Source organism: Indicator indicator, chromosome 10 (assembly GCF_027791375.1).
Source record: "Indicator indicator isolate 239-I01 chromosome 10, UM_Iind_1.1, whole genome shotgun sequence".
NCBI lineage: Eukaryota > Metazoa > Chordata > Aves > Piciformes > Indicatoridae > Indicator > Indicator indicator.
In genome coordinates, this window is record NC_072019.1 from 11561258 (window position 1) to 11586418 (window position 25161).

The 25161-nt window shown below is 39.0% G+C and overlaps 1 protein-coding gene across 2 annotated transcripts in view; it reads left to right on the top strand.

The window, feature by feature from the left end:
• Window positions 1–20149, top strand: part of LRRC8D (leucine rich repeat containing 8 VRAC subunit D) — a 35580-nt gene extending 15431 nt beyond the window's left edge. The window contains exons 2-3 of one of the 2 annotated variants that reach the window (XM_054384269.1): window positions 17577–17881; window positions 17924–20149. In XM_054384269.1, coding sequence (XP_054240244.1) covers window positions 17579–17881; window positions 17924–20149 — 2529 coding nt within the window. In that variant the 5' untranslated portion in view covers window positions 17577–17578. Of the gene's footprint in view, window positions 1–17576 lie in introns of both variants that reach the window. The other variant, XM_054384268.1, reaches the window with a different exon arrangement.
• The last annotated feature ends 5012 nt before the right edge of the window (window positions 20150–25161 follow it).

Sequence of the window (25161 nt, forward strand, 5' to 3'; positions counted from 1 at the left end):
ACTTAAGAGGTGTGAATAGTTAGCATTTATTTAAATAAAGTTGTGAAACTGGGAGGTTCCGAATGCTTTTCCTACTATTGTGGCTATCACAAAACCAAATGCTGTGGTTTTCTCCCTTGAATATATGAAGTTTTATTGCCCTGTTAAAGACTTGATCCTGGAGGCTAAAAACTGATTCTGTACTAAAGTCAATTGACTGCATATGCAAATCCAGGTAGAACATAGGTGCTTTTACCTTGAGCAGGTAAGGTATGTTGTGCCTACACTCAGACTGTATGCTTTGCACTGCCTTTCTTTGCTCAGACTGTTGAGGAGCACTGCAGCTTCTGTGCCATACTCGGGTAGAACTGAGGTCAGTTTGTTTTCCCTTGTTCAGCAAACAAGCAGCAGATGGCTGGTAGTATGCAGAAGGTATTAACCTGGCTGAGGGTCAGGCTGAGGGGGAGGAGCCTGAACGTGTTTGTAGTCCAGTCTGACTCACGAATTGGTGACTAGGTAAATGCCTTACCTTTACACTCAAGGAAGAAGAGGAGATAAAACAGATGTTATTCTTGTTTACTGGGTTTTGGAGGTGTCCAGATTGACTAATCGATAAACATACAGGTTTGTTTCTCTTTATGCACTCTGTTTTGTTCTGTTGCTTCTGAGGTGCTGAGCATCCTGTTTGCAACGTGGAAGCATGTTCAGTGCCTCGGAAACTCAGCCAGTTGCAGGTCAGCTCTTGTTTCAGCTCTTCAGCTGAGACCTACTGTGGACTTTGGTATCACACAACTGGAAGCTGATGGTTTCCATGGGACTCAGTTATGTGCAGGATGGACAAACAGAGAGCAACCCCAAAGAAATTATACTTGTTGCTTCGAAAGAGCATTGTTTGTCATCACAAAGGATTTGATGTTATTGTAGGAAGAAAAAAATGTGACTGAAAACAGAGATTTCTATAAGAAGATAGTAAATAGCCCAAAACATTAAATTCTGGTTTAAAGAAAAAAAGACAACAATTCCACTAACGGCCCTCTGGCTTCAGAACACATCTAGACATTTCAAAGCTAAGTACAGTAATTAAGGGAAAATGCATGCATGAGAATTAGTGCACATTAGAAGTTAGAAAGTAAGCTAGAGAATTAAATCCACATATTTTCTACAGCTGAAGTATGTTAGGAAAAAAGAAAAAATGCAAGAAAAGTAGAGATATTTGTTAATACTGTTCTGTATTTAGGAAGGTGCAGAATGTGATACCATGAATGCCATTCCAACAGATGTATTCAGATTTATTGCCTTACACAAATAGATATATGTAAATCAGCCACACTATGACTTGATTGTTTTAACTTGGTATTGAGCATCTTAAAATTAACAAGGCCAGAGAAGACAAATGAAGGGTGGGTGACCAATTGAACCATGTTCCTACTAGCTTGACATTGATGCCCATCAAAAGATTGGAAAAGTTAATGCAAAATTCAGCTGATAAAACATTATCCAGAATATCAGTCTGCATCACCTTGGGAAACATGTCTTAGCAAATGTGGTGACTTGCTGGGAACTCGAGTTTTGCTTGAGAGAGACCTGCATGAGATATTGGTAAAGCTGTGTCTTCAAGAGGCATCTGTTGTCGGGACAGGGAGACAGTCCAACCCTTGCAGTCCCCTATACTCCCTAGCTCCTGCCAAGTGGAACCTATAGCATGCTCTCAGCAACAGCAGAGGTAGTCAGGACTTTGACACATACCTCTTTGGGACTCCTGTCCTGACATGTCAGTGCTTTTGCAAAAGTAAATGAATTAAGAACTAACTGATGTTCAAAAGTTAGTCATTGGTGAATCATTATCAAATGGGAATGCTTCTAGAAATCTGTTTTAAGGATTGAAGTAAGGCCAGATTCCACTGAACCTTTTCATCAAGAACATGGAGACAAGAATAGGATCTGTACTGGTTTAAATGGCAGCCCATATCATGCTAGGCAGCATGGTAAGGAGCAAGGACAAGGAAGCTTGTGCAGTGTAATCTGGGTGTCCTAATGAGCTATATGAATCCAAATGTTTTAAAACTTGAGCAAATGCAAGAAGTAAAGTGTCTTAGCATCTCTGTTCTTGTAGGTGGGGATGGTTATTTTATGGTCATCCCATTCATGGTTCAAAGATGGGAATAGTGAGGGGACTTAGAAAGAGCTTTAAAGAAACAACTCAGTCCTACCTCCCTGGGCTGTCTGGCTTGATTATAGCACTAATCTGGCAAAGCATCAAGTAAGGATACTGGACCTTTGAACAGAGGAAAATACGTTGTGAAAGCCACATCTGCTATGAATTAGGTCTTAAGAGCTGCATCAAGAAGCACAGGTGATGTGTGATATTTTGTGCCTCTTGTATGAATTCCATTTTCCCCCGCATGCAGTCATTCCAACAAAAGTTATTTTCTGTTTTGTTTTGTTGTAGAAAAAGCTTAAATATTTGGAATGCTGAATCTGAAACGGGTGATACACTGAGGCAAAAGAATCCCATGGGATGTTTTTATTAAATGGATTTTGTTAAATGAGTTTTCAGTAGTTTTTCAGTACATGTTGTTGTATCGCCTGTGTGATGTCTTAGTGTCACTGGCCTGATCTGGACTGTGATGACTGAATATGACTGCATCATTTGGTAACTGTAGAAAGATGGCTTGATCCTTAGGACACGTTTGTATAATGTGCTTTTGTTGTAATGCAGCTGTAAATCTTGAATTAAAAATGCTCAGTTAATGCCCAATGTGAGCTATATTATAGCTCTTGGTGTTCTTGTCTGCCTGCAGGAATTCCAAGACTCAGACAGGATTACAGAGGAAACTGAAGCTGCTTTTGCCCTTTGAGGGAGAGAAAATAGTGAAATAAGTTTCGTAGTCTTAAGACATCTTGAAAATGGAGACTTGTTTTTTAAGTTCTTTGTTCTTTGGGCTTCTACCAAGGAACATGCTGCCACTTTGGTTTTTTTATAGAGAAACAACCACTTTGCTATGTTTTGGATGTACTGGTTTTTGGTATAGTTGTGGTAATTTTTAGTTTTATACCACGTGGGTTTGCAGTGACTTAAACTGGAATAAGAAATAGTCCTGTGGTGGTTGGTGAGATGGTGCTAGAGTTGTCGGGGGGACCTTGTCTAAGAGTTGGAGGACTAGACCTGTAGTTGGTTGTGATATCTATCTCAAAAGGGAGGGTAGAGTAGCTGGCTGTGATGACGTAACCTAATAGATTATTCCTTGCTGACCTTTTCCTTGGACTATACAAATGTTGAGCTCCTAATTAAGAAGTTTAAATGCAAGTCTATCCTATGAAGTTTGAATATTTTCTGTTAATGTGCTTATACTTTTGCTCATTACTAATAAATTTTCTTTTTGAGTGGGTATAAGGGTCTTTATTCAGATCTCTGTTCAAATGGAAGCTATTCACAAACAGCAGCTCAGAAATAATAAATAATTTCATGTAACTATAGTTTCAAGCATGCTATCGTCACACAACTTAGTTTTTTATTGTTGTTAATTGAAGGCAGTAAAGATTCCCTAATAAATGAGTCATAACAGCATCATTTCTCTATTTATAAAAGAGATCTTGTAGTCTAAGCTTGTTGGCCTTTACCTCCATGAGTACTTTATTTTTTATAGGAGATTGTTTTTGTTTTAAAGCTGCTTCACGATTACTTATTTTGTTTTCTTATACAATGAGTTGTGTCTTCTACCTTCACGGATGGAAGTAAAGCTTTATCTTGCTTTATCTTAATTTGACAAAGTGAGTATCAATGAATATGGCCAGCTTCAGCAAGTAAGCCTATGCAGAGCACTAAGAAGTGATATTCTCAGATTAATGTGTAAACCTCAGCTACAGTTCCCGAGGAAGAGTTCAAAGAACTGGGAAAAAAGTTTTATTTGTAAATTGTACACCCACATGGAAATAGCAAAATTTCCTGCTAACTTCTGTATTTCAATGATTTCTTTGTTAAATCAATTTTCAGAATTGAATCACATATTAAGGAATAATTCCAACTGCTAATGCTGGCAAAGCTCTTTTAGGGTGCCTTTACTTTGTGATTTTTCCTGTGGTAAAAGATAAAAGGCTGTTTATTCCTGTTTTTTAGCCCACAGCATAAACTTTATGGTTCTTTTGTCTATGACTAATCACACTCAAAACTTTGCCTTCCTCAGACACTGTGCCATGTTATACAGTATGAAATATGATGCAATTCAACGGAATTTCAGGGCCCTAATCTTTTTGAGACAGGATTACACAATGCTTAATGTAGTAAGGCTTTGATATGGAGTAGCAAATTGAACCTTTCATACAATGTAAATACCAAGTGCTAGCAGAGTCTAGCTCTTAGTCCAAAAATCACATTATTTTTTTGTTTGAATGTGAAGGGACTCTGACCAAGGTCCGGGATATGTGTGCACCACACAAGGAACACAGACCACACAATGCAAGTATTGTGAAAGGTAGAGGTATCTGATGCGTGCCATGATGAGACAGAGAGAGGACACCCCTGATGAGTCATTAGCAGTATTGCTATAATGATCTGTTTTACAAAGAATGTTTTAACCCAAGAATTGCTCTGCTGCTTCTAACAGCAACAATAAGCTATTAGCCATATTTTGTGGCAAGGCTATAAAGAAATATCAAGCCTAAAGACAACGTCTGTCTGACTGCCAGACAATTGTTGTGCTGGCTTTTTTTCCTTTTCATGGCTTAAAACCCAAAATAACATTAATCTCTTCTTTGCCTATGAGTGGTGAGCAAGGATCCAACTTCAATATTTCTGCAAAAGCCTTGTGATCTAGGGTCACTTCCCTATGAACGTGGATGTGGTCGTATCCATGTAGGAAAATTTACAGCTTAAGCAGCACATCACCTGCCTTTTTGAAGTCACCACTTCAGGCCTGTCCTGCACAGTGAGTTGATAGTGTGTATGGATGTCCTGAGCCTTGTGAGAGGAGTAGAGAATGAGCCTTCATTTTGGCCTCCTCAAGCAAGTCAGTTCTTGGGAAACTAAAACAAGTGAAAGCTTAAAGCAGTTATATAATTAAGTTTTGTTAATCTGAAGTAACTTGATTGCTTTATATCTAAGAGAAAGGGATTTTATCATTAGCCTTTGAGGAACTTAGAGATTAAAGTTGCTGCCTAGCCAGCAGGGAACAAAATCTATCCTAGAGTTCTGGGCCTTGATAACGTTTTTCTTATTTTAAAAAAGCATACTTGAAGTATAATTTGACAGTCGAATTTTTCATCAAAAACAGGCTACTAGAAAACTTGATAATAAATTAAATGGATAGTTTTGTTCATGTTTTGGTCTGGCCATGATAAATCCTAGACTCTTAACTGATGGTTTATGGGAATGTAGTCATATGTATATTGTTGCTGTACACCCACATGCACAGGCAGTAATCCAAGTGTGCAGTTGAGATAACAGGAACTCATAAATAAAGTGGTTGGCTAGTTGTCCTAACATTCTTGAGTAGATCCTTGTTAACTTAGTGCCAGACTTACAAATAGATCTGGTGTATGGAAGGTCATTGCGTGGGCAATTTTTGACCATTTTTTGTTGAGCCAACGGTTTGAAATGCAAACCAAGAGGCTCAAGTAATCCCTGCTGTCCCTTGATAGTTGCAGGTTGCCTCCAGACCAGTCTGTTCTGAGAGAGGGATCTTTGCAGGCCCATAGATCATAGAATCATAGATTCTAGAGATCTGTGCCACCTGATCATTCAGGAATGTGAGGAGGCCTCTGCCTGCCTATGGGAGAGAGGCACTGTAATGATCTTGTCTTCCACTGCCACCACTGCACTAGAACTGATGTTTTCTGGTGCTGTTACAGGATAAATTAAGATTTGCTCCAAATGTTCCTACTTCATGTATATGAGTAGGTGGTGCTCTGTCCATCATACATGCCTATAGAAATACTGCTGGAAATAATGTTTTTAAAACAAACAAACAAAACCCAACCAACCAAACAAAAAAAACCAAAACCATTTGCTTTAGTACAAGTCCTGAGTCTCCAGTATTCCGCACAGGACAGTGAGGCAGCAAGAGGGCTAGACTGCAGTTCTTCCAGAAGGCCATGGATTATGGTTGAAGGCACAGTGAAAGCCAGGACACTGACATCTGTGGTGATGTACTTGCACAAGCTCAGACTTTCAGTTTCTCCTTTTTTTTTTTTTTTTTTTTTTAAATCTGGGTATGCTGGTAGAAGGGTTAGGCAGGTGAATTAGGAGAGGACCCTTCTTCCAAGTCAGTATGATACCCAGTGCTCTGTCCTGACCTTGCCTTGCTGGTTACCCATGCTTGCACAGAAGTTCCTGGGAACCTGACTAGGATTTCTGGAGGGTGTGAAAATTACTAGTTTGGATGTGTTTTGAAATAAGGGTGACAACAAAAGTTGTTTTGTTTTCCTCCAGTTAGGGCAATTCTCCTTTTCTTCCTGTAGCAGCTGGAAAGAGGCTGTTGTGCTGCTCTAAGTGATCAGTAACTTGCCAAAACTGGTTTGAATGCTGAGCACCTGGGGTAAGGGGAAGCTGCCTGCAGAACAAGAAAAGCTGCTTCTGAACTGATTTCCCCATTTGACCGTCCCAGCAGATAGCAAGTTGGCTGTGAAAGTCAGACAGACAGTGACACAGTACATGACTGCATGTCTGTGAAGGTGGCTGCCAAAAACATTATTGCTAGTGCTTAGGGAAGGCTGTAGTAATTTAGACAGGGTGGTTAAGTGCTGGAGCAGGAGTGGCATCTGTCCATACATGGGATTTGAGTAAAATGTCTTCTTTCTATATTTTTATTTAATTTATTTGAGTTAGGGAATGTACTTGGAAAGTGTCATTGTGTGCTTTAAACCAGATTTGACTGGAACAAAAACTTCATTGTCTGTTTTACTGGAGAGGTAGTTTTTCAAAAGCTGGTATGTTTAGTGCCTTATTTCTGAAATAGCATCATCCTCAAGCTAGTGGGAAGGAGTATGGCTAAGTATATAGTAATGCTTTAACTGTAAATAGATTTATTTGGACATGATCAGCTTTATCAAAGATAGTACATTAAAAACATAAGCTTGATTATGCTTCTAATTGTGCTGCTATTCCACATTTTCTTTGTTTTTTTGCAAGCCTGATGGGTTTCGTTTTTTTGCTTTGAATTTTACAACCACAAACATGCTTGTCATTGCCTAACAAATAATCACTGTTAGATTATAAACCTGCAGGGGCAAGGGTTGTCTGCCCGCTCCCTGCTGGAGAGGCCTCAGTGCAGAGGTTACAATTCCAGCTGGAGCATCTAGATCAAATCATAATATAAAATTAACAACAGGAAATATTCACACTGGGGGCTGTATGGATCTGTTTGTGCTGGTGAATGGCAGCAAGCAACACAACTGAGCCTTACTGAACCTTTTTGCAGAGCTAGAAGCTTGTTTGCTAGCTGCAATCTCAGGGAAGACAGCAAGTCTTTTGGAACTTTCTGTTCTTAAGGCAAGATTTTGAATGGGGTTTTGAGAAAATAAAGCATAAAAAGCAAGGAGGTGGTATGAACTTGTCAGCAAAACTTCAAAATTACAGCCTCTTAAAATGTGTTGTAGCATAATTCCTTTTTATGCTTCAGTACTGAGATTGAAGTACACACCCTGAACAAAACAATTAGGGGCCTAGATGGACTGCGTAAATAGCTTACCTCTTACAGAAAGCAGCTTAAGTTTAGAGGAGGAAAAAGGAATATAGTAAACTTAAATCCCTTTGAGGATAAATGCTTCTGCTGCAGGCATTTTTCCTGGCATGAAACTACTGGAGATTCAGCTATTTGAAGCTTAGCAGGAATGCAGTAACATTAATAAGTCATCCTTCATCTGTTGATCAGAATTTCGTGAGAAGTCATCATTGTTGTCTCCTGTCAGGATGTCCAAAGACAACCTCTTCACTTGATAAAGAGCAGGTAGGACTGGGAGCAAACTGTTCATTGTGTGGAGACTACCCAGGGTGGGGGGGAGATAGGGTGGTGGGAGAGGTGGTGTTGGAGGCAGCATAGCAGTTAACCTCGAGCAGTTTCTGTGACATGGCTTTACAGCTAGACCTTGGCTTGAGTGAAGAAATCCTCCTGTCTCCCTGGGAAGAAAATAATGTGTATGACACTTAAGTAGGAGCACAGTTTGACTATTGTCCCTTAAAGAGTTGAAGAGACTGTGTATTTGAAAGCTAAGGCTGCAACCAATTTGTTGAGTTGTAAATTTGCCCCTTTTTATCCCCCCAGTCAAGCCACTATGTTGGCGTAGTGAGTAAACCAAAGGAGGAAATAGTCTGCTTTTTCATATCCAGATTCTCTGCTGCATTTGTACCATCCTACTGCTTTTGCCATAGATACTAGCAGAAAGAGAGGAACTCTGATGTGTGAGTAGGAGGCTAGTGTTTACTTGTAGCTTCTTGTGCTGCTGGGTGCTCTTTGGTAATGTGGGGTGTTGCGTGTGTGTTTAATTTGCTTTTGTTGTTTTATTTTATGAAATGTTGAGTGTGACCATTCCTAGATCACTTAGGTAAGGTTGTAATGGAAGTGTCACTGCAGCTACTTGATAATACAGTAGCTTATATGTGTGTAAATCTTATATATGAAACTTGTTTAATATATAACCTAGTGAGAGTCACTGTATTTGCTCTTTTGTCTGAAGAGATGAACCAGCTCAGGCAGGAAACAATTGTTCTTCAGTTAAAGGAACTTTTTTTCTACTTTTGTCTGTAGATCTTCATGAGGATGCTGTAAGTGCTCCAGTGTAAGTCCTGTGCTGTCATGTCCATTAAAAATAAAAAGAAGGAAAGTGTTTATTGAAAATAACTTTAGTTACTCAGTAAACCTGCTTCCATTCTGATGGGAATACAGTTTAGGTTTACTTAATTTCTAGACTTTAGTACCATGATTTAGGGTAGAAAGGTCATTTTGCCCTTAAGAGGGGCTATTAAAGCCTACAGCAACGTGAACTTCAGCAACACATTTCTCTCTTTGGTAGCCTCTCCTTCCTATCGTTTAGGTATGCTTAGGATGTGTAGTTAAAGGTACTAATACATTCTGTAATAAGATTTGTATCTTTATATTTTTGTGGCTTAAAATCATCAAACTAGCAGCTCAGTTCAATTTCTTACTGCTTTTGAAGTTGCTCCAGTTGCAAGTGAATCCAGAACAAGATCAGACAGATTGTGACTGTAGATGAGAAATGAGTAATTTTTGAAGTACTTGCATGAGTTGCTCCATGCCATCTCTACCTGAGATCAAGCTATTGCATGTAACAAACTTTATAGCCATGTAGACTTATTTATGTAACAGCAAATTTAAACAATGTCTCAAGGTCTAAATCATTAAGTGTTCTGTTTTCAGAACAAAAAGGGAAATACAATTTTGTTACAGTTTTCTTCCTTTTCCTCTTCTAATTATTATAATTACTTTTTCAAAAAATCATATCACTGGGTTTTGGGTTTTTTTTAGTGATAAAAGGCAGCCTCGAGGGACTAGAGTTACCAGATGTGCTTTTATTTTGGTGCAGCTTGCTTCTGCATCTTGATTAAATTCCCAAAGTACTCTGGTCAGTAGAAGTGCCAGATGTTTACTATGTGTTCCTGTACTTCTGATAGCAGACATGAAAGCAGTGCAGAAACATCACTGGCTAAAAGATAGGGGAACAGCAGATTTTGAAATGGCAAAAGGATTAAATGCTTAACACTTGAGTGCACAGAGCTGTTAGGTGCTTGCTGGATGCTGTAACTTTTAATTGCATGGTGTGTTTGTCCATGTAGGCACAGGTTAAATCAACTGCAGTAACTTTCAGCTGTGTTTGTACTTGAATATAAGAACTTGGTGTTAAACTGAGGGTTTTGCACACACAAGTTAGGCTCGTTAATTTTGACATGATGAGGAAATTGTGAAATGAGATACAAAGTGCTGGCTCACTGTTTTTGCCCCAGTCTGGCTAGCTAAAACAGAAAATGCTGTTGGAAATCTGGATTCTCAGCCTTAGCCATCAGTGGTGATGTGCTGCCTTGGATAAAAGAAGGGTGAAACAGTATTGTGTAAATAATGACAGTTGTAACAGCAATGTAAGGTTTGCTGTGCACCTTCTGAGCTATGCCAAGGTATGTTCTTTGTCTGCAAAGTTCTTGTTTTTCTGCTGTAGGATTTAGGCAGTTGGACTATTCATGTTCTTCCCAAGAGAAATTGCCTGTCAAATGTCAGTGCGCTCATGGACTGTTACAGATACAAAAACTTAAGTTCAGTATTTACCCTTGCTGGGATCTAGCCTCATTAGTCATCTCTCAATTTCTTGCCTGTTGCCTTGCTTGGTAGCTTGTTTTATAACTAAAATAACATGTGGTTAACTGACATGAACTGTAACACAGATAATTAGAATACTGAGCTCTGTCAGCTGCAGAGACCCATGCAGAGGGATGCTCAAGGGCCACTCTCCACTCTTTCCTTCTCCCATCTTTCATGCCCTTAATGGTCTCTGATGCTACTAGCATGTGCAAAGTAAGGATGGAGCAGTTTTCCTGAACATTCAGCATTAGGATCTCTCCAAGCTTTTCAAGGTCACAAACTGAAAAGTCATATTCTAAAAGATACTGACCCTCCTGCACTGAAATCTGAAGCCTGGGGATAAATGTGAATAAAACCTGAAGTTTATACTTTTGGTCAAAGCAGCACTTTTGTAAGAGCTTGAGTACTGCAGCAGGCAAAAATGGGAAGTTTCTAATTTTCTGAGTTCTGAACACACCTCACATGTGGTCACTGGAGAGTTAATTGTGCTAAAAATCTTAGGGTTCTATTGAGAGCTAGTAAGAAGTACATTTGGCTCCTATTTCAAAAGTCATCCTAAAACAGACCACTCCAGTCATTTACAGTGAGGCAAGAATGAAGTATGAGTCAAGAGTTTATTGTTAGAGAAATTAATGCCACTAATAGTGCTTTTTAAATATCGCATTGATTTACAAAACCATCTGTGTAGGAGTGGTGTATAGTTCTAGACCTTCAAAGAGCTGGTAAACAAGGAAAATTCAGTATAAACACTTTAATAGCTGCATCTAAAAGTAGGTTATGGTTTTACACAGCCTAGAAAAGCCCAGTTTTGAAGGGCAGAATTAAGATTTTAGAAAACAAAAAAGGGTTTTATATATTTAATTTTTGTAAATGAGTACTAATTTTAGGTTGATTATATAAAGCAAGAATCTTATTTTTGTCGCTGGCTTACTGAAACTTAATACTTCTGCATGCAGTCTGAGAGAAATTGGATTTTGATAATTTTTTTTTTTTTGCTAAATTACTGTGTGTTCATAAAGATGATACCTTAGTTGGGGAATTTATTTACATTCTATATCAGAGATTGTTTTCCCTTGAAGGGAAATAACAAATTACAACTGTGCAATTTGGGCAGTGGGATGGGGTGAGATGGGAATATGGGCTAGTTCTGGGGGGTTGGGTTTTGTTTGTTTGTCTCTCAAATTACAAGTGTGTGAGGGGTGCTAATTAACCCTCCTTGTTATCAAATAACAGCATCATGTTTTCTCATATTTGTTTATATGATGAAGTTTAGTTATTGAAAGCTATTGTAGAACTCTTGTTCCTTAGTTGGCATTTTTCTCTTTAGGAAACCTTTCAGCCTTGTGTGTTTTGCTTTCTCCTTACTCAGTTACCATCCATTACACTAAGATTTTGTGGTACGCTATCTCTAAAATACTACCTTCAGAATGATATGCAATTAATTGTAAGAAAGTCAAATCATGCAGTTAAATATCTCATCCCATAGAATTTTGCATTTAGCCTGGAACATCAAATAGGCCAAACAAATAACAATTTGTTTGGTCAAGAGGTAGCCAAACAAAAATGAACCCAGATCTTGCAGATCGATCTATAAACAGAGGTAGATTTGGTTGCTATTAGATGTTTAGGGAAGAAATAGCAAACAGGAACTTATTATTCTAGTTTGGTGGAAAGAAAAAAATAACAGAAATCTGTTTCTATGCAGGTTGTTTTAGGTTAAATCTGTTTCTGATCCTCCTGAAACAAAAGCACTAATCGGAAAGTATTTGGTGTTAATGTTCTGCTGATACCTTCTGTTGCTGAAGAAGTAACAAAACATATAGAGAAGCACTATAAAAATACCTGTGATGTGTTTTATTGGGAAATGTTTCCTGGGTTTTCAGGCAATAGGGGCATTCAACATGAAAATCTATGCTTAGCTGAATTTGGGGATTTGATTTGCACAATGCTTGAGAGGAGAAGCTGCAGTCACAATTGTACCAAAAACTGGTTTTGTAATTAGTAATCCCCTGTAGAATAAAGCAGCAAAGAGTTAACTTCTGTCTTTGAAATGGGCTGCTGCTTTGTTCTGTGGGGAAGGAGAAGGAAAAAAAATAAGAGATGATCTTTGCAGATTGTCTGTGAAACAATTGATATTCTCAGCTCCTGGCTAAGAGGGATCTCATAATCCATTCTTATCACATTAAGGTCTAATTGCCTGCCTTAATAGGATATTATGGCAATAGAAAAACAAAGGAAGTAGAAATAGTTGGTGGAAAGAGAGAGTAAAATATACAGCGGAAATAAATTCAAACCTATGGTCTCTTGATCAAAAGCAAGCTAGCAAGGCCTTTTAGCTATGGGAAAACTTTTCTTCTCCCTGATTTCCTGTGGGAAGGGAGAAAACAATTTTGTTCATGGTAGCACTTTTTCTTTTCAGCTAGAAATGGTTGTGTTTTTTTTTTTTTTTCTTTAGGAAATTCTTGACCAGTTGCAGTACAAGGTTAATTCAAGAATCTTTTTGTTTCCTGAAACAAAGTAGGCTTGTTCAGAGCCTTGGGAACCTGAAAGTAAAATGAGGGGTTCATGTGTTACAATTCTATTTGTTTGTTCTAACTTTGGATTTGCTTGAAGTTTGAATATGCTTTTAAAGCAGGAGTGCCAGTGAATTATAGGGGGCAGATGGATGAAATTTTTATCACTAAGTACAGGAAGAAGAAGGATGAAAATAAACATTAGTGACATAGCAACCTACTTCTTCCTTTTCCTCTAACTTCTGTATTTAAGCTAGAACAGTTTCTTAGGGAAAAAAACAAAACAAAACAACAGTATATCTACTTTGTATTGCAGCACTTATACTCTGAAATATGTCAGAAAAAAATCAGCAGGTTAATGTCAGCAGGTTAATCACATTCTGAGTTTTTTCTGTTACAGCTTTTTTTCAATGAAAGGATTATAATTGGGTAGAAATTATGATTTATTAAGTTAGTTGTTACCCTTGCTGATTTAATATGGGCCTCTAACTTAGAACTGTATTGTCAGTGTTTTTATTCCATTTTCACTGCAAAACAAAGTGGTTTTAGTTCTAGAGTTCCATATCACATTAACAAGTAAAAGGGACGTAGTACTATGCTGCTTTCAGAACTTTTAAGTTTTTCTTTAGTTGCAAGAAAGAGTTGTGCTTTAGGAAATTCTTTAGCTTAAACAAATGCAACTGTTCTTTTTCCTCCAGGAGAGAGAATGCACCCAGTAGATAGCTAGAGGTCATAGATGGAGCTGGAAGAGGTCAATGTCATGCCAAAGTGTCATCCAAGTTACATAACTGGAGACAATGGGTGTGGGAGGAAAAATGATTATTTGTTGAAATTGAAGATCTTCCTCATTTTGTGTAGCTGTCTAGCCCTACAGATCATACTGCAATATTACAGAGTTAAAATCTGTGCTTATTAAAACTAAACTGAAATACAGTATTTTAAAAAGGAGACTGTGTCTTGAAATTCTGTATCGAGAATTAAAAATTTTTCTCTTCAAGAACCAGTTTTCTACATTCTGGCTTTTCATCTGCAGAGTACTTTGTTCTCCATCTTGAGCTACCTGCTTACAGACTTTTTTCTTTTTTTTCTTTTTTTTTTTTAACTTCTGGATTGTGAACAGAGCATGCATGGTTCTTGAGTGAAGAGTACCTATTGCAGGGAGTTGCAGGCTCTGCCTGCCAGGCACAGGCTGGTGGGTTTTATTATCACTGTAGCTTATGAACCCCCATCCCCAATCTGGCACCTTTACAAGAAGGTGAAAATTAGTGGTGAAATGCTGTCTACCTACTCCCAAGGAATGGTCTGGACAGTAGGCTGTAAAACAGGTTTTAAAAGTTTTATAGTTGAAATTTAACTGTGGGATTAAAAAAAAACCCAAAACATTACAATACTGTAGGAGACTTCTTATTCTGAGTACCTTTTAATAGTTTGATTTCCTAGTACCTGCAAAAATGTCAACTTCAGTAGAATCAAACACCACCACATATAACGATGCACTTAAGAGAGAAAATATCAAATTTATTTGCATTCTGTCAGTCAGAATTTGTTTTATACTGCATATAGGTTTATAGTTTTCAATTTTTTTTTTTGTTGTTAAAGCATTTAAATAACTGCAATGACATATTCTCAGCTCCTGAAATTGATTTTTTTGCTACCCAGAAAAAGGTCTGCTTCTTTTTTTTCCATGAGAGGCAGTGTTAGACAGCAGTGCCACAGAGGGGATTTTTTTGTTTTATAACTGCTAATCTCTGAAAACAGCAGCTCTCTGTGAGTATCAGTAACTTGAAAGAAAAGACATGTTCAGAGCATTGACTGTGGTGCTTCTCACTGTAAAGCTCCTATTACACTATGCTGCCTACAGCCTCACAAAGATGATTACACAGGCTGTTGTGTCTCCTAACCTTTTTGTAAATCATTTGGCATGTGGGCAAGACAGAGGTCTGGTAGAAGTGAGTTTTAGCTTTGGCTTTTATTATCATGTCTATCTGAACCATTTTGTGCTCTCATTTCTTTCCCATTATTTCAGGTGCTTAGAGCAGCCCCATCTGCAGTGCAGGGTTTCAGTGCATTGGTCATGTGTTCTTACAGAACTAGTAATTTAAAAATAAAAAAAATCACCTTCATTCTGTGCAAGGAAATCTACATGTTGCACCCCAAACCACGATGAATTAACTTACCATGATTAGTATAGTGATTAATTAGTGCAGAGTGGAGGGAAAGACTAGCCCCAGAGGCACAAGCAGTAGCAGCTCTCCATGTTCTTACAGCATTCATCTCCTTCCTCCTCCTGCTTGCTTGCCTTCTCCTTGCAGAGTGCCCAGCAATATGTGCAGAGGCATGGCTTTACTAATTGTGCATGATTTGTCCTTGCTAAGCATTTGGCTGTGCTCTTCTGCTGAACTATTAACATTGTGACTGAGAAGTTCCTGTGGCTGCCAAGGTAATCAAGACCACAGTGAAAATTGTCTGGAGATCTGCAAGAGAATCATTTCCACACAGCTTCCAAGAAAGAAAAATCCATGCAGGAACAAATCCTGACACCTCTGTTGCTGTTTTGTGGTTCTCTTGTCCTGGGCAGGTGGCACTTGTGCCTTGGGAGTAAGGAGGGTCCTTTTAAATCTATCTATTCTCATGAGTACACATGACTAATGCTATTGTTTTGCATACGATTGTTATTTAAATGTCAAAGGTAGCAATTCTAGGGCAAGCAGTCATGCAGTGACTCAATCTAGGTAAGCACTGGGAGACATTAAAGAAAAGGGGAGTTAGTAGCTAACTTGAAGTAAAGCACTGTGAGGCTTTGATAGCTGTGGGGTGTGTTACTGGTCTGTATCCTTCAGCATTTCCTTGTAGCAACTACAGCCCTGGGGAGGTACACGGAGTGAAGCTCAGGAACCGTGCTGCTGGGACGAAGCTCTTGTGGAGCTAGGAGAAATCTAACAGCCCAACAAACTTGTGTTTCTAATAAGAGATGACTGTTTGACATTCATTTGCCCACTGGAAAATAAAGAAAGAGCTGGAAGTTCTTTATGTCCATTCTCGGGGAAACTGAGCTGTAACTTTTGCATTTTGGCAGTTGTGCCAAGAGCAGCAACTGAGATGAGTGCTGCAGTGAGATAAAACCCTCTCCTGTCTGGCTGCCTTCACCAAATGCTGGCTGGGTATGCAGAACTGGTAAAAGCTGGTGTGTGGGAGGCCAGGGGCTGTATTCCTCCTTGTGGTGAAGGAGACACTTTGACGAGCTCTGTGCCAATCTCTGTAACAGTGACCACTGGTGTTTCCCACAGACTGAGATCATGGGAGTTGCTTGGGTTGGTGTGAGGAAGGAGAGGGGCTAATACATGTCTTTGTCCATGTAGACAGAGGCTGATATTTGAATGCTGCCAAAACATCTGTTTTCGTAGGAAAAACGTGGGCTAGAAATAATTATCATGTTATCTGTTCATTGTCCCTTACAGTTTGCAAGGTGCAGTTCTATACTAACTGGTATGTTACAAGTTAATACATCTGATGTGTCTTTATACCATCTGTTTTGATCTCCTTGTGCTCTGCTAAGCTGTTCTTCTCTGAATCAAGGGGAGCCAGACTGTGATAATGTATATCCTGCCTCTTTCCCTACTCTGTGTGCACACAAGCTGCATATTTTACTTCAGAAATGGCAAATTTGGGTCACAAGTTCATCAGTTAAAATGATGATTTTTACCACATCCTCCTTGCACAGGAAGCTTATTTTTAAAAAAGATAAGTTGAGTTCTTGATTTTTGTCAAAACAAAAAGCAAAGCAAGCTCTTTAAAGCTCCAAAGAGGTTTGGAGTCTCGCATCATCACTTTGCTACTTTGTCCCACAGTGCATATGTTTAATTTAAAGTGAAAGGCTTTCAACCTTCTCCTGGCCCAGAAAAAACGGATTTTTACACTCACAACCTGTGAGGACAGTCATGAAAAAAAAGTCCCCATTATATTATGAAAGAGTTATGGGTGCTTTGTCTTTATTATCTGGGTTGGATTTTTCTGAGAGAGGATTATTTCTTCATTTAAAAAAATGTGTACAGTATCATTTGGTCCAATGAGTAAGTGATAACTGTTTCTTACTGTAAAGAATCCAGGTATGTTTAAAAAAAATTGTGGCAAATATTCACATTGTAACTGCAAGACTTTGACTTGTGCAGTGGTACTTGAGGGAAAGGACCCAATCGATCTGGTAAGCAATGTGGAAGCTCAGTAGCAAGGAGTGGGAGATATTGACTGTTGTTAGATGAAAACAAATGAGAGACCTTGCTCATAATGCAATGAGAGATCTAAAATGTGCTGTGCAAGTTACAAGCATGGTGCAAAGCATATTAAAAAAAAATGGCTGTTTTGTTAAAAAAAAAAAATGGATTTCACACATTCAGACTCAAGCAATCATTATGACAGAATTGATTTTGTGTGATCAATTATTCCTGTTATTAATACATATCAGCAACAGCACTTTGTCTTTCAAATATTTCAGCTGCCCAGAGCAGGCCTTTAGGGCTTGTATTGTGAAGTGGCAAATATTTGTAAATATCATGTGTACTGAAATGAGAGGACTTCTGTTTTCATGCTGAAGTAATGCTGAAGTATATATCCTTTGAGCAAAAAACATTGAATGGAATGATGGACAGTCTGTGACAGGCAACAAAACAATGAAAGCTGGAACCTTCTGAGGATCTGTATGTTGTGGTGTGATTGCTGTTAAATAGGAGAATAACCTGCTCACTGATCAGCAATACTGATTTTTGTCTTTGTTTTCTTGTAGGAATGTTCACCCTTGCAGAAGTTGCATCGCTCAATGACATCCAGCCAACCTATCGTATCTTGAAACCATGGTGGGATGTGTTTATGGATTATCTAGCTGTTGTTATGTTAATGGTTGCCATTTTTGCTGGAACCATGCAGCTGACCAAAGACCAGGTGGTCTGCTTGCCCGTTTTGCAGTCTACTGTAAATTCAAAAGCACAACCTGGCATGTCAGGGAAGGCTGACTTCACCACTGTCGAAACAACCACTGGTCAAGGAGAAGACATGTCAACGAGAACGGTTTCCTTTGAAAGTGCACCTACTGTAACACCTGACATACCTCTGAGCAGACCTGCCTCTGATCAGTCTCAACCTCCTGAGTCAGGCCAGGAGCTGAAGAAGGAGCAGAAAGATTCTTCAGGCCGTAAAACAAATTTGGATTTTCAGCAATATGTATTTATTAATCAGATGTGCTACCATTTGGCTCTTCCTTGGTATTCAAAGTATTTTCCCTATCTGGTTCTCATCCATACTATCATTTTAATAGTCAGTAGCAATTTTTGGTTCAAGTATCCCAAGACTTGCTCAAAAATTGAGCATTTTGTGTCTATATTAGGGAAGTGCTTTGAGTCCCCATGGACTACAAAAGCATTGTCTGAAACGGCATGTGAAGATTCGGAGGAGAACAAACAGAGGTTAACTGGTGCCCAGTCCCTGTCCAAGTATGTCTCCACTAGCAGCGATGAAGGAAGCCCAAGTGCCAACACTCCCATGATAACAAAGTCTGGCTTCAAATTTTCAGCTGATAAGCCAATGATTGAGGTTCCCAGTGTCACTATTTTAGATAAGAAAGATGGAGAGCAAGCCAAAGCGCTGTTCGAGAAAGTCCGCAAGTTCCGTGCTCACGTGGAAGACAGTGATCTGATCTACAAGCTCTATGTTGGCCAGACCATCATCAAGACTGTCAAGTTCATATTTATTCTCTGCTATACTGCAAACTTTGTCAACACTATTAGCTTTGAACACATCTGCAATCCGAAAGTGGAGCACTTGATCGGCTACACACAGTTTGAATGTACGCACAACATGGCTTACATGTTGAAGAAGTTGCTTATTAGCTATATTTCCCTCATTTGTGTCTATGGTTTTATCTGTCTCTACACGCTCTTCTGGCTGTTCCGAATACCTTTGAAAGAATATTCCTTTGAAAAGGTCAGAGAAGAGAGTAGCTTCAGCGATATTCCTGACGTCAAAAACGATTTTGCGTTTCTCTTGCATATGGTAGATCAGTACGACCAGCTGTATTCTAAGCGATTCGGTGTCTTTTTGTCAGAGGTGAGTGAGAACAAACTCCGGGAGATCAGTTTAAACCACGAATGGACTTTTGAAAAGCTGCGGCAGCACGTTTCCCGCAATGCCCAAGACAAACAGGAGTTGCATCTCTTCATGCTGTCGGGGGTCCCCGATGCAGTGTTCGACCTGACGGATCTGGATGTTTTGAAGCTCGAGCTGATTCCCGAAGCAAAGATACCGGCAAAAATTTCTCAGATGACCAATCTTCAGGAGCTTCATCTGTGCCACTGCCCTGCAAAGGTCGAGCAGACTGCCTTCAGCTTCCTCCGGGACCACTTGAGATGCCTTCATGTAAAATTCACAGATGTTGCAGAAATTCCCGCATGGGTGTATTTGCTCAAAAACCTCCGTGAATTGTACTTGATAGGCAACTTGAACTCTGAAAACAATAAAATGATAGGGCTTGAATCTCTCAGAGAGTTGAGACACCTTAAAATTCTCTATGTGAAGAGCAATTTGACCAAAATTCCCCCCAATATCACAGATGTGGCACCACATCTGACAAAGCTAGTCATTCTGAATGACGGCACTAAGCTCGTGGTACTCAATAGCCTTAAGAAGATGACTAATGTTGCAGAGTTGGAACTGCAGAACTGTGAACTGGAGAGAATCCCCCATGCCATTTTCAGCCTCTCTAACTTGCAGGAACTGGATTTAAAGTCAAATAGCATACGCACAATTGAAGAAATCATTAGTTTCCAGCACTTAAAAAGATTGACTTGTTTAAAGCTGTGGCACAATAAAATAGTTAACATTCCTTCCTCCATTACTCACATAAGGAATTTAGAGTCTCTTTATCTCTCCAATAACAAACTCGAATCCTTACCAGCTGCAGTGTTCAGTTTACAAAAACTTAGGTGTTTAGATGTAAGCTACAACTCAATTGCATTGATTCCAGCAGAAATAGGTTTGCTTCAAAATCTGCAGCATTTCTACATCACAGGAAACAAAATCGACACTTTGCCAAAACAGTTGTTTAAATGTGTTAAATTGAGGACTTTGTGTCTGGGACAAAACTGTATTACCTCAATCCCAGATAAAGTTAGTCAACTGTTGCAGCTGACTCATCTGGAACTGAAGGGAAACTGCTTGGAATATCTGCCAGCCACTCTGGGGCAGTGTCAGCTTCTCAGGAAAAGCGGGCTCGTGGTGGAAGATCATCTTTTTGACACTTTGCCCTCAAAAGTTAAGGAGATGTTGAATCAAGACACAAGCATTCCTTTTGCTAATGGGATTTAGGCTGAGGTGAAATGCTTGGTAGCTGACTTCCAAATGGCAAATGCTGAGAAGCGTGGCGGTTGTTACGACCATGCATTTTAGAAAGCAAAATTCCTTGGGAGGCAGGACTACTAGCAGGATTAGAAGAGGTGTAACTGAGTGTTCAATGTTTGCAGTGTTTTAAAAGATTATTTCCAAAATTTTTGAAAGGATAAAGAACCTTAATAATCTCAATTCTTTTTTCCTTAAATTGTTTGTAACTTGGATGCTGCCGCTTTTGAATGTTTACAAATTTGCTTGCCTGCTTAAAGTAAATGATTAAATTGACCTTTTCTTACTATGCAAGTTATTCCTTAAGGTCTGGATTTACTTTAGTGCATTATGGGGGGCTGGAAAACAAGGACAAACATTGTATGTGGTATGGTTCTAACAGCACTTGGAACACATGGCAATGTGTGTTGTTATCGTTTAGCCATTCTCTGCAAACGAAACCAGTTTGGCTGTGCTTTTGAATTGCACCAGAACCACCATTGTCCTGCATTAAGGTATGTGGTTTGCATCAGGCCAAGTATGTTTGCCTTCATTCCTCATTCTCAAGGCCTCATGTTGTTGGATGAGGTTCCTCCTGTGGTTTAGTGTGCTATTCCTTCACACCTGCAAAGACTGGTCTCACTTCTGCAGCTGGTCTTCCCCTCAGCTTCTGTAATGTCCTTCTGTCCCACACAGCAGTGGGTGGTAAAAGGGAGAATACTGGCACTTGGCTTTCTGGTTGGGGATAGTGTTGAGCTGTTTTGCAAGGTGACTTCGAAAGCCATTAAACACCAAGTGACTTTACTGCTCATGTTTTGCCCCTCTTCTGAGTTTTCATCTGGGAAATTTTAAGGCATTTTATGAGTTGATGATTGTATTATTTCACAGCCCTTGCTTAAGAAGTGGTGCATCTGCTCCATTTACTGGACTAATGACAGAGACATAAGAGGTACGATTTACCCAAACAGCATTTAGCTTTATCACCTCTTGTGGTGTCTTCCACACCTGGACTTTAATCATAGAACCACTCTTCTTCCCCTGCCCCAGCCCCCAAGTAGTTTGATGTTTTTGAATACTTACGCACTGTTAGAAAACCCTAACTGTGTGCCAGAGAAGTTATCAAATAAAGTAAAAAGCAGATAGCAGTAAGCATGGGATTCCCCCCCCCTTATTTTTTTTTTTTCGCTGGTGGTGGTTTTTTTTAACTGAGTTTGCATTGCCAGAACTATTAAAGAAATATAATCCATTAAATCTGCAGTATCATCAGTTGTAAATCTTGGCCATTTACATTCCATGTGTGCAGAAAAGAAGTACTATGCTGGGAGATGATTACATGATTACTCATGGTTTAAACACAATTCCCTATTGTAGTGCAGTCAGGACTGAACTAGTCTGTAGTTCAAGGGACTGTTGTTCTCACACAGAAATCCTCATGCACAGTGATTTCTACTGTAACTTCACCAGAGCTGCCCTGACTTACACCACTATTCATGATGGGATAGTTTAAACCTAGGGGCATTGAGCAGTCGGGAACATTTCAAATACTGCTCTTCGGAATCTCGCGCATTTTTATCGTTAATCATTCACTGTTAGTCGTGCTGGGAGGACTGTTCTCAGCTGTAGGTAGCAGTCTCTGAGTACATACCTGCGTGGCAAGTTTATGTATATCAGAAGACCAGTTTATGAACAGTGGTTTTCCCACATCTGTTGAGGATACAGTGTTTCCTACTTGCCAGCAGGTAGTAAACTCAGGATGTTGACAGTCCTGCAAGAGCAAATCACAGGTTTGGGAGAATGCTTGCAGTTACTGATGTGTCCTCCACTGGGAAATGTAGTGCTACTCCTCAGAAAATTTTTTAAGTAGAAGTTAAGGCTGCAGTGGATTACTATTTTTTAATATTTTTTTTTTAATAAGAAACTCATATGTTTGTTTTTTGCACATAGATCACTTTACAATTGCTGGACTATTGACTCTTTAGAAGAACTGTGGAATATTGATGTATGCTTTGTATTTGCTGTTGAGTGTCATTTCAACTTCCAGGAAGTTGTGTGTAGGAGGGAGGAAGAGTGGAAGATGACAAAGTAATTAAAGTATCTAGAAAAATAGGGGTTTTTTCATCTTTTTGTCCTAGTTTAATAGCAGAGTCGCACAGAATGCTACTGTGGATTGATCCATCTTTTAAAAGCTTCTAGTTTTTGGTGTTACTGTCCCCACTGATGTTCAAAAATAAACCCATGTCTGCTTCATATGAGTATGGTATACATAATTTAGACCACTGTTTTGACTATTTATTAGCCAGTTGTACTTCTTTAGACAACTTCTCCAAAATAAGTATGTGTTGAAGTTAATTTCAGACTTGTGATGCTTGCTCAGCATAAACTTGATTGTTTTTAGAAGAGCTTTCTTACAGTAGGGTGGAAATGCCCATCAGCCCCATGCCACCTCCCCCCAGTCCTTCCTCTTCTTTGTGACTGTTCATAATGTTCCTATTTCCTGTGTCGACTGACACAGTCTTGCTTTAATTTCTTCCAAGGTCATCTCTTTTCTGTGTAAGGCATGTGAAATATATTTTGCATTTCTATTTGATTTAATAAATAAGATGTTTATATCTTCCTCTAATCTTTCTTTTTTTTAAATGGTGCAAATGTGTGTTTGCATAGTGATTTTGAGTAACTTATGCTAAACTTATTCAACCCATAATCTAAGAAGGAAGAGGTATGAGTTGCTGCTCCTGCTACATCCTATAAATACGACTACATCCTATAAATACGTTTTCTAACTAGAATACAGTACTTCAGGGTAGATTTTTTTCATATACATAATCTAAATGACTTATGACTCTTTTTATTTGGCTGATGTGGTTTCACAGAAAATATATATATATTATATATTATATATATATATATATATATTATATATATATATAATATATAAAATATATATATTTTTTTTTTCTGTGAAACCACATCAGCCAAATATATATATATATATATATATATATATATATATATCCCTTAAAGAAAAATCAGTATGTTCATTCAAATGAAAGGAAGTAGGAGATTGCTCCTTCTACTGTAACACTATGAAGATCCTTCAGTTTCCTAACAAATTGTCTTCTTGAAAGATACTTCCTTTGATGCAAACAGAGCTATGGATGTTCTGAGCTGAAATCAGGCCTCTAGGTGTAAGGGACTATGCTGACACTCATGAAATGCTCTCTGCTACTAAATAAATGGCTTGGCAGTCCTGAGTTGCCCTCTCTGGGAGCAAGCAGGGAAGCTTAGACAGTCTAAGTCATGGGCTTGTCTTTTAAATAAAAATAAAAACTTACAGAAATAGTTTGGGGTTTTTTACATTGTTTTTATGGATGGTCACAGAAATAGTGGTGTGCAGTTATGTAAAGGCAATGGGCTAGACTGAGATTCCTTTACTTAGTCAAGATAAACAAATGAGGTGCTACTACAGCTGTGGTGTTGACTGTCATTCTGATTTCTTGTGGGAGCAGATTTTAGCTTTCAGGCTTCTTTGTTCTCAAGACAAGTTACTGTTCAGCAACCTGATAGTCCCAGGTAGAACTCTTCTCTGCAACTTGTTGTGAACATGAAAAAATGATACTTCTGTCACGGCTGTGGGATGTGAGCCTGTGAGGGTACTAAAGATTAGAACAAAAGTCTTGAATATGCTGAGGCACACCTGTCTTGATAGCAGAGCCATAGTGCACAGTGACAGTGGCCTGAGGGGTAGTTTATCTGGGCTGCTGTTGTCCAGTGTGATGGGATCATTGCCTCTGCAACTAGTCATGAACATAACATGGAGCAAGGAGGGAGGCTAAAAACTGTAATTTGAGGCTACTTTGGTTTTGGCATCACCTCACCTAGGAAAAAGGACATTAAAAAGATTTAAATTCCCTGCCTATAAGCTGGGGCTTCTTTAATGGAGATAAAATGCATGAATGATTACAAAAAACACAAATCCTGTGGAAATGAGGTCATGTAGAAAGATTCAAGAGGCACAGGCACTCTCATAATTTGCTGCATGGCAGAGCCCTATCAATGCGTTTGTAATGTGTGATTCCAGAACTGTGAACTATCACAGCCAGGACTAGAACATATTTCAAGATGTCTTTAAGTCTGCCACCCTGCCTCATGCACAGAATAGGTTCTAATTCATTCTTGCTGGATGTTTGGCAAGATGTAGGAATGGGTTACACAGTGATGGGAGATTCCAGCCTCTTTAGGCAAGCTGTTTCCTTAATCATCTTCCTCTCTGAAGAAACACAACTGGAACCTTTGCCAGATAGCAACTGCTGATGCACTGTTTCAGCCAAGCCAACTGATTAGAATTGTATTCATCTATTTGCTTGAAGAACTACAGACTGATTTCTGCAGGGACACTGCATCCCAAACTATCATTGATTTAGTTACAGATACAGTGCATAAAGTTGCATCCTGTAGTGATGGCAAGGCTGTCCATGACCATGGTGCAGTGCATTTATGGATAGGCTGCCTCATCTTAAGCTCCTGGTTAGCATCCTTGCCCTTGCAAAGCCAGCGTGGTCCGTTTGTTCAGAAAGACATTTTGTGAAGGTATTTAAATAAAACTTTTCTTGAGCAAGATTGCTTTAGAACCTGCAAGGTGATCCTTAAAAGAATTGAGACAAGTTCTGTAGTGTTCTTAACATTAACCCCTTGTCTCCCACTGAATTGATAAAATTGCTGTATGAACTACTGCTTGGCATGCAGGGCTTCCAAAATGATTGGCAATTACAGCACTAGAAAAGAGCTCCCAATTCAGGCTGTCCACTTGTGCTTGTACAGCATGTTCAGCACTTAAACCAAAAGCATCAAACATTGATGTTACAAAACCCTGCAGGCTTATGCTGTGACCAATTACCCAGGGCAGCAAATTATTCCTCATGCTGCTAAAGGGAGGGAAAACTCTTTATTGAGTGCAGTTGTTTCTTTAGTGAAGATGAGGCTTTAGAACTAAGCTCAGAAACGAA